This window comes from Cydia splendana, chromosome 12 (assembly GCF_910591565.1).
Source record: "Cydia splendana chromosome 12, ilCydSple1.2, whole genome shotgun sequence".
NCBI classification, from domain to species: domain Eukaryota; kingdom Metazoa; phylum Arthropoda; class Insecta; order Lepidoptera; family Tortricidae; genus Cydia; species Cydia splendana.
The window spans coordinates 2,392,661-2,402,997 of record NC_085971.1 but is presented as its reverse complement, the minus strand read 5'-3'; the positions used below and the strand labels follow the sequence as shown (position 1 = coordinate 2,402,997).

Genomic DNA, 10,337 nt, shown 5'->3' with positions numbered 1-10,337 from the left:
TTCTTTCGCCGGAATCTTAGATCATTGTTATCTTGCTGCTAAGAAAAAGGGAAATTACAAATTAAGTACTTACCTAAAAACTCATTAAAAATCACCACCTGGGTTTTTTTACTATGACACAGAACCAGATACCGATACCAACTGGGTCACATTTATAAAAGGCCCATAACCTGTGATTGCTATTTCTGTCTCAGGTTACAGGTTGTAGAAGGCCTAGAGTTATACCAAGAAAAGTCTGCAGCGATTTTGATAGCCCACGCAGTCATCATCATCATCATCATCATCTCAGCCATAAGACGTCCACTGCTGAACATAGGCCTCCCCCTTGGACCCCCACGCAGTGCAAGTGTCATTTTAAACGTCAAACTGCTATGAAATTATCAAGGCCCCAACGTTTTCTGTTCTCTTTGACGGCGCAGCAACTAGTATGATTTCTCTCTCCTCGCTCTTTTAAAAATGCCGTTTGTCAAAAAAGGACAACTATACTGTTGACAAGATGTACTTCAAATCAAAGTGTTGCCTTTTTTGATGCATCCAGGCTGTGTATGTGTGCGTAAAAACGTGTTTGTGTGCTCTTTTAGGGATGTGAAAAGTCGATTTTAATCATGTTATATATCGATAAACGCTACACAGCGGAACTACTCTTGATTGAATAAATAATTTTGTTTTTTTTTTATAGAGATCCCGTCTCAGCGAGCTGTCACTGCTGCCACTTTTGTTTAGTGTATGATTAACAATTTAACACCACCTTGCTGTAGCCATGTCGATAAAGTCATATCGATAAACTGTCGACATTTCTTGCAATTTTAATTTTACTTCAAAGGTTTAACGATACCTAAAATGAACAAAAACGCTTTTATTCTTTATTGTGGTTATCAGATCACAATTTTATCGTCACGCCCCAGCAGGGAACGAAGGGAAAGTTCAGATATTTAATTAAAATACATAAATACCTACTAAAATATGTGTTCCGCAATAATTGAATTATTTTATTATATTCTAATATATTTATTATTCATTAGCATTTCAGCCCTGCTGTAACGCCTCGGTCGCCGAATCATATGCCATACTGGCGGTGATCGCCTTCCGAGCCGTTACAGACTTTGTGCACTGGATGGGGGGACTGTCCCATTATACCGCATAAAGACGGCCCCTTCACTAGGTTTAGCCCGCGGATCGACGCGGTTTACCGGGGTGTGGCCGCTGTGTGCAAGACAGCTGTTTGGAGCCACCAGTGTGATTTCTCTCTCCTCGCTCTTTTAAAAATGCCGTTTGTCAAAAAAGGACAACTATACTGTTGACAAGATGTACTTCAAATCAAAGTGTTGCCTTTTTTGATGCATCCAGGCTGTGTATGTGTGCGTAAAAACGTGTTTGTGTGCTCTTTTAGGGATGTGAAAAGTCGATTTTAATCATGTTATATATCGATAAACGCTACACAGCGGAACTACTCTTGATTGAATAAATAATTTTGTTTTTTTTTTTTATAGAGATCCCGTCTCAGCGAGCTGCCACTGCTGCCACTTTTGTTTAGTGTATGATTAACAATTTAACACCACCTTGCTGTAGCCATGTCGATAAAGTCATATCGTCAGATTTATGGAGCGTTTACAGCCCAGTCATAAGCCACTATCTATTTTCGTAGACCGATCAATGGCCTGACTGTTTCCACTGTGAAAACCCCACATACACCCCAAAGTGATTTTGCTTACCAGGCGACTTAGCACGGTCGCGTTTTTATCCCTTGTCACCATGCCTGTCACGTTCTTACAAGTATGTAAGTGCGAAAGGGACGCGCATAGTGATAGTCGATAAAAATGGAACCGTGCTGAGCCCGCAGGAGTCATAACGCACACCTGCAGTGGTTCGAGGAGGTTGAAACAACGTCGGCTAGATTCCCGGAATTTCCAAAAGTGGGCGGAGCGTAGGCAGGTAATGGCGCGTAGCGTCGCAGTGGGCGGGGTCAATCAATGGCGGTCTATATGCGCGCGCGCCTATTTGTTGATGGTAAAAAAGATGGCTGCCATACCTTGGTGTTGAAGACTGTTGTAGTGTGAGTGTACCAGGGCAGCAGTAGAACAGGTAGAAAGTGAATTTAGAATTATAGTTGAGAACACTTCTTGTCACTTTATGCACTCCTATTTTTTTGACTGGAATTAATTTAACAAAAAGAGTTTAAATTTGTATTTAAAATGAGAAATACGGTCTCCGGACACGTCTACACCCGTAGGTGGTCCGGGGGGAATAGCAAATCTATATATTAAATCTATGGAAATTATGACGATATTGAGCCAAGGGCCCAACGTTTTCTGTTCTCTTTCACGGCGCAGCAACTAGTATCATTTCTCTCTCCTCGCTCTTTTAAAAATGCCGTTTGTCAAAAAAGGACAACCATACTGTTGACAAGATGGACTTCAAATTAGGGCTTCCAATACCGGGATCCCGTCTGTTTAAACGCATTTTTCAATACCGGTATTTTTTAATGCAATACCGGGATCCCGGTATTTTCAAAAACAAGGAAAATGTGCCGATTATAACGTTAAAATCAACTAAAATGATCAAATTCGGCTGTATTAAGAAGATTACTTGCCCATTTAATTAAAGTAGATCATTTAATTGAAACAAGATCTGTGGATATGCGTTAGATAAATATTTGGTGATGAATTCTGATGTTCAGGATATTATATTAATATAATTAGTTCTTAAAATTTATCAAACAATAGAAAGAAATGAACTGTAGTATGGCACACGAATTTTTGGTGTCAATTTCGAATATTTATTGGCTGGTTTATAGGTTGAACTAAAAATGTGACTGGTGAAGCCAACAAGGCGGTTAAAATGATTGCCAACCTGGAGGATGAAATGATAATTATTGCAGATGGCGATTATTGTTTAATATCCTAAGCCAGGCGTGTCCCACTCCACGATTTCGTCGCTTTGCAACAGGTAGCTACAAATACATCCGTTCCACACCAATTTTGGTGGCTACCCTTAAGCCGCGCGTGGCGCTGTCGCCGCCTAGCGGCCATATCTGTCCTGATCGTAACAGACGCATTTTGTTAGAGAGTGAGTCTTCTGTACCTAGTACTATTATTAATTCTGTGCCTAAGCTAAGAACATACATATCTAGTGTTATAGTGAGCCTTTTTTAAATAAAATTCAAAATTTTTAGGCGATTCATAGTCAATACCGGGATCCCGGGATCCCGGTATTGATGAAGACAGTTTCGGTATTAATACCGGTATTGAAAGAAGTCCGGTATTTGGAAGCCCTACTTCAAATCAAGTGTTGCCTTTTTTGATGCGCCCAGGCTGTGTATGTGTGCGTAAAAGCGTATATGTGTGCTCTTTTAGGGATGTGAAAAGTCGATTTTAATCATGTTATATATCGATAAACGCTACACAGCGGAACGAAATAGTGATTAATTGAAGCTTCAATATCTTCGTTAAACATAAACATAATTGAAATGATAATGGATAATTAATATATTATAATATGTAATAAAATAATTCAATTATTGCGGAACACATATTTTAGTAGGTATTTATGTATTTTAATTAAATATCTGAACTTTCCCTTGGTTCCCTGCTGGGGCGTGACGATAAAATTGTGATCTGATAACCACAATAAAGAATAAAAGCGTTTTTGTTCATTTTAGGTATCGTTAAACCTTTGAAGTAAAATTAAAATTGCAAGAAATGTCGATAGTTTATCGATATGACTTTATCGACATGGCTACAGCAAGGTGGGCCTCATTGTTAATCGTACACTAAACAAAAGTGGCAACAGTGACAGCTCGCTGAGACGGGATCTCTATATACTAGCAAAAAGCAGAGCTTTGTAAGGGCTCGCGGAGTTTTTCTACCTAAACGTACCGGACCGCGACTTTGATCCAGTCCGAGGCTTGTTCCATGTTCGATCGAGTGGGTACGTAATAAGTCCGTTAAGGACGCAGCTATAAGTGAGAGCAAGAAAGAAATATACCAACCGGACCCCGGTCGCTGTCCGGTACGCCTGTCTGTTACAGCTTTTACTTTGTCATAATTAATATAGATGGTCAAGCAAATCTTGTCAGTAGAAAAAGGCGCGAAATTCAAATTTTCTATGAGAAGATATCGCTTCGCGCCTACATTTTTCAAATTTGCCGCCTTTTTCTACTGACAAGATCTGCTTGACCAACTTATATCATTTAATATCATCCACACGTAATATACAATTTCATAAGCGCTTATTACATCCTACATGGTCGCCCAGTACTTTTTGTAAGGAAGCCAACTGGCTTTCCTACACAATGTTGGGTCAGCGAGCCAATGTCCTTGAATTTATTTATGCGTCCACACCACACAATTGAGCGTAAAAAACTATCCCGTCTGGACACCTATTGGCGGTAATCATCATGCTGCTCCGCACATAAACTTACGTATAATTTGCTCTCCTAAGTGCTCATCAAGACGAGTGAGATGACCAAAACAGCGTGTGCCTATGTTGCAACAAACGTGAGTTCCACTAAATACTGCCAGGGTTCAGCTACATCTCTATCTTGAGTATCTCCCAAGTGCTCAAAAAGACGAGTCGGATGACCAAAACAGCGTGTGCCTATGTTGTATAAAGCCTGAGCTCCGCTAGGTACTGCCAGGGTTCAGCATCAACTATCTTGGGTACTACTCTACCAAGTGATCATCATGACGAGTCGGATGTCCAAAACAGCGTGTATCTATGTTGCACCAAACCTGAGTTTTACTAGGTACAGTCAGGGTTTAGCATCAGCTCTATCTTGGGTACTGCTCTCCCAAATGCCCATCAAGACGTGTCGAATGACTAAAACAGGGTGTGCCTATGTTGCACCAAACCTGAGTTCCACTAGGTACAGCCGGGGTTCAGCATCAGCTCTATCTTGGGTACTACTCTCCTAAGTGCTCATCAAGACGAGTCGGATGACCAAAACAGCGTGTGCCTATGTTGCACCAAACCAGAGCTCCATAGGTACAGCCAGGGTTCAGCATCAGCTCTATCTTGGGTACCTACTACTCTCCTAAGTGCTCATCAAGACGAGTCGGATGACTAAAACAGCGTGTGCCTATGTTATATTAAACCCGAGCTCCACTAGGTACTGCCAGGGTTCAGCATCAGGTATCTTGGGTACTGCTCTACCAAGTAATCATCATGACGAGTCGGATGTCCAACCCAGCATGTCTCTATGTTGCACCAAACCTGAGTTCCGCTAGATACAGCCAGGGTTCAGCATCAGCTCTATCTTGGGTACCTACTGCTCTCCCAAGTGCTCATAAAGACGTGTCTAATTATTAAACAGCGTTTGCCTATGTTGCACCAAACCAGAGTTCCACTTGGTACTGCCAGGGTTCTGGGTCATTTTGTAGAACTGCACGCCGACGTTGCAATTAGCGTGCAGTCGGCGTGCAGTTTCCATACAAGCAGGGCCGGATTAACCCTAAGTCAAAGTAGGCAACTGCCTAGGGGCCCCGCCTCGGCTAGGGGGCCCCGGCGGCTCAGCGCACACCAAATAAAATTTTGTTAGGGTTCCATTAGGGTCAAAATTCATGAGTATATTTTTTATTCTTATACCTAATAATGAGTATTATTGCCTGTATTATTGAGCTTTGTTATTGTTTTTTTTTTCGATCCATTCTTTAACTTTAAATTAATGAAATACTGTAATAAAATTGAAGCAATAGGTATTTACAGTATACGGCGCGTATTCTGCGTTGTATAAAGTTCTCCTGTTATATAAAGTTTTGAAAGTGTCCCCAGTTTTTTAATAGGAATGCTCGACCTTCAGCCTCACTTTTTACCTCAATTTACCATTGGTTTGTGTTCCACATCTCAACTTCAGCTTAGCCTTTGGCCTCGCTGCGCAAAGCTCGGCCTGCGGTCTCGCTTTTTAATACAATGGACATTGGTTCGTGTCTGTGCTCAACTATTTATCCTGAAGCCTGATGAAGCACGGCTTTGACTTCGCATGAAAGCTCGCCTTACTGGGGCACATCGGACTTTTAGGTCCAGATGAAGATCGGTACCCGGCCTTTTAACACGCTTTTGTTAACAAAAAATTTCGCGCTCGCTGCGCTCGCGTTTATTTTCGTATTTAGCTTGACTGGTGAATGAATAGAGTTAGACCAAGAAAAGTCTGCAATTATCTTGATAGCATACGCAGTGCAAATGTTAGTTATACGTCATAATTTCATAGACGTTTTGACGTTTTGCGAGTGCTATCAAAACTGTTGCAGGTTTATTTTGGTCTAACTCTAGTACTTAATAATAGGGGATATTACTGCAATGTTCTGCCGCCAGAGTGCAGCACTACCGACTCAGTAAATTCATACTAACTAACTTATACATACTGTGCCTTAAACTGATTTTGACAAGTTTTCACAGACAATAAAATATGACATTGATGCATCAAGGCGGTTTGTTAACAAGAGCCTACCGGTAAACGCGAAAATCGAAATTTAGTTATCTGCCTCTTTATCGCTCGAATATAATGATACGTAAGAGTGATAGAGAGATTAGATAACGAAATTTCGATTTTCTTGTTTCGCGGTAGGCCATGTGATTGACGTGACGTGTGATGTGTCAATGTGGTTTGTTTACTGTATGTGCCACAAAGGTGCCACCTACCTACGCAGAGCTTTGCCTAATATTCCCTATTTAAGTAATTTTAACATATGGAAATTCTTTATTATTAGGTTGATTCTAATCATGTGGCTCGGCGTTTGGTCTTATAGTCAGTCTCGAAAAATATTAACTATTGATAAAATCAAGTTTATGGCACTAGTTGAGCTTAGCCTTTAACCTCGCTTAAAATTTGCCATTAGAGTTAGATAGGAAAGTGACGCTGAAGCTCACATCTTTGATATGCCACTGGGAATTGGCCTTAAGCCTAAGGGCTCTCCCCATACTTGACGAGACGCGGAATCGGCAAAAACCGATAGAATAAAGCTTTATGACAACGCGATAAGAGCGAAAAAGACATCGTTCGATTCGGATCGGCTCGGCCGACGCCTGAAGATTGAAATTAAAAACACAAACTTATTTCCCTGTACTGAATATGCTGTGTGGAGAATTGACTGTAGGGGGCCCCGAGCCTCGCACTGCCTAGGGGCCCCGACATGCTTAATCCGGCCCTGCATACAAGTTGCAGTCGGGTTGTAGTCCGTCTGTATCGGCTCTAAGTCACTGAAGTTTGTATTACCTTATATGCTTATCTTTATTTATAATTTTGGCAGTTCCAAGCAATAGTAACACTAAAACTGTTTCTCGAACTGAAGAATTTAAGTTTGCTAACACAAAATGACTGATCAGTTCATCGGCGTCACAGAACAGAACATACGAGTAAATTGATCTCCGCACAGATATACAGCAAGATTTAATGTTCCAGTATTCACAGAAACTTATTAATTGCTAAATTGGGAATCAAACCGAGCGAAGCGAGATGGGTCGGAATCCAAAATTTTAACCCACTTTTGTATTCATCGTTATTAGCACATAGTACATTAGCATGAATTTTAACTCATAATTTTTCTAACAGATGGCGCTAGTAGTAATACAAAGTGTTATTCCTTTATTTATTTATTTTTAAGTTTATAATATAATATTTTTATGTTTGATAACACATCTAGACATTAATTTAAATTACTATGTTAAATTTCAAACCTCTCAGTGCGATAGTTTTTCCGTAAAGTGTACCACAAGAATGCATAGTTTGTCGAATAGTGATAGGGCTCGCTTCGCTCGCCCTAATTAAATCTATGTATTGAGCTTACCCCCCACCGCAAAAATCGGCAGACTGTTTTGTACAGAAAATGACAGCCAAGGCGTCTCCAGTTACTAAATTCTCTAAGGTTGGTCCTTAAGCCCACTCCACACTCCAGTTCGCAGATCTGCGAAATCGACACCACACTCGCGTTCGCGGCTTCGCGCCGCAATTCGCGCACGAGTGTGGAGTCGGCTTTATGAAGGGCCTTCCACATTTAGTGCGTGAATCGAATCGAATGAAGTAAATTATAGGGAGTATTACTGCAATGTTCTGCCGCCAGAGTGCAGCATTAATTTGTTTAGTAAACCATAGAGTAACTTCTACATACTAGGCCTTAAACAGTTTTTTGACAAATTTTCACTATGACATTGATGCACCAAGGCGGTTTGTTTACAGCTGGTCTACCGCGAAAATCGGGATTTCTTTATCTGCCTCTCTATCGATCGAATAAGCAAGAGTGATAGAGAGGCAAAAATGGAACTTTCGATTGTCGTGTTTCGCGGTAGGCGATGTGATTGACGTGACGTGTTGTGTCATTGATGGTGTCAATGAGGTTTGTTTACTGTATGTGCTAATGGTGCCACCTACGCAGAGCTTTGCCTAATATTCCCTATTCGCGCATTGTTCATACTTTCGTGCCAGTCGCGCCTTGTTGCCCATTTTTTTACGTTTACGTTTTATAAGAAACGTTACGTAACGAACATTTCCGAGCGCAACTATGTATAAGGACGTGATTCCGATTTCCGAACGCAGCGCAGCAGACAAATATTTTTGACATGAAACGTCACGTCATACGTCACGAAATAGGAATTATACGCGTAGTCAAAGTCGCGAAATTGCTCTTTCAAGAAGCCCTAGCTTCTCAAGCACCGGCAGGACCGGAACGGCATGTAAACATGTGGATCAGCTGTGGCTGGATCCGGACCGAGAGCGAGCGTGGCGTGTGAGCGAGGCCAGATAACGTGGCTCGGGGCGGAGCGGCCCAGCGAAGTCATGTCGATCGAGTACGTGCTGGTGAGCGAGGGCGAGCAGGACGAGCCCATCGAGTTACCGACCGAGGAGGACGGCTCGCTGCTGCTCAGCACCGTAGCGGCGCAGTTCGCGGGCGCCAGCGGGCTCAAGTATCGCGACCGTGTCGCCGGCCGCCTGCGCGGTCTACGGCTCGTGGACCAGCGGCTGTCGCCACCACCCGGCGGCTGGGCCGCACACCGCTACTTCTGCGCCTTCCCGCGCCGCGCCAGCCCCGAGCCGCGCTCCGAGCCCGAGGATCCACGGCCCCGCTGCTCCGACCTCATCGTGCTGGGGCTGCCATGGAAGACGGGCGAGGATGCGGTGCGCGAATACTTTGCCGCGTTTGGCGAGTTGCTGATGGTGCAGGTGAAACGCGACGCTGCCACGGGACTCAGCAAAGGCTTTGGCTTTATCAAGTTTGCGGATTATGGCGCGCAGCTGCGTGCGCTAGGCCGGCGGCACTTGATCGACGGACGCTGGTGTGACGTGCGCGTGCCTAACAGTAAAGAGGGTGGTGGCGGCGCACCCCGCAAAGTGTTTGTGGGCCGCTGCACAGAGGCCCTGTCCGCTGATGACCTGCGCGAGTACTTTGCTGCCTTTGGTCAGGTGACAGATGTTTTTGTACCCAAACCGTTCCGCGCGTTCAGCTTTGTAACGTTCCTGGACCCAGAGGTTGCTCAATCACTGTGTGGTCAGGACCATATTATCAAAGGTGTATCGGTTAACATCAGTACTGCTTCACCAAAGCGTGAGCGTGGGCGCGGCACCCTGCTTGGCTGGAACGTGCTGCCAGAGCCGCGGGTCTACAACTGGGTGGGCGAGGCATGGCCTCCACCACCCACACAAGCTCCGCCGCTCGACTCCAAGCCCTACCTCAAATATGAGTGACCACTGTACATACTTTCATGTCCAAGGACATGCTCTTCGTTGATTGCTGTCAGATTTTATATGGAAGAAATGTGTAAATAATATAATATAAATAGTATGAAGTTGTCCTCACTTGTTTTATTTAAGTTTGGAACCTATCCTCCACAGGTATTATGTAGTGTAACAGTTTATGTAAAGGATCCTGACAGAATTTTAAGTCATCTTTTTGCATTATTAATGAGAACAATTTTTTCGGCTCTTAAGTATACATGAAAGGTAAAGTAATCAATGGTCAAATTTTGAAAGCTAAATTTGACCCCCTTCCCGATTCCCATTGAGCCAATCATATTACCATGACAATATGACATAATGGAGCTGATCTGATGATGGAGACAGGAGGTGGCCATGGGAACTCTGTGATAAAACAACACGAACTAATTGTGTTTGAGGTTGTTAGAAGTCTCAATGAGTATTAGTTGCCTGTGGAAAAGTACAGTCAGCAATAAAAACTTGTACAGTCTACGTCAAAGATATGTTTACAGTTTTCGCCTTATTACAAGGGACTAAGATGCAAAAGTGTAAACATATCTTTGATGTGGGAGGAGAAATAATACAGGTCTTTAGCAATTTAAGTAAGTATTAATCTGCTCAACTGAAGGCACATTAAATATTTTAATATCTTCAA

The 10,337-nt window shown here is 42.8% G+C and overlaps 1 protein-coding gene across 1 annotated transcript; it reads left to right on the top strand.

The window, feature by feature from the left end:
* The first annotated feature begins 8,540 nt into the window (after positions 1-8,540).
* Positions 8,541-9,779, top strand: LOC134795280 (TAR DNA-binding protein 43-like). Its single transcript, XM_063767075.1, has one exon. It carries the CDS (start codon positions 8,768-8,770, stop codon positions 9,671-9,673), a length of 906 nt encoding a protein of 301 aa, XP_063623145.1. The 5' UTR covers positions 8,541-8,767; the 3' UTR covers positions 9,674-9,779.
* Positions 9,780-10,337: the final 558 nt, after the last annotated feature.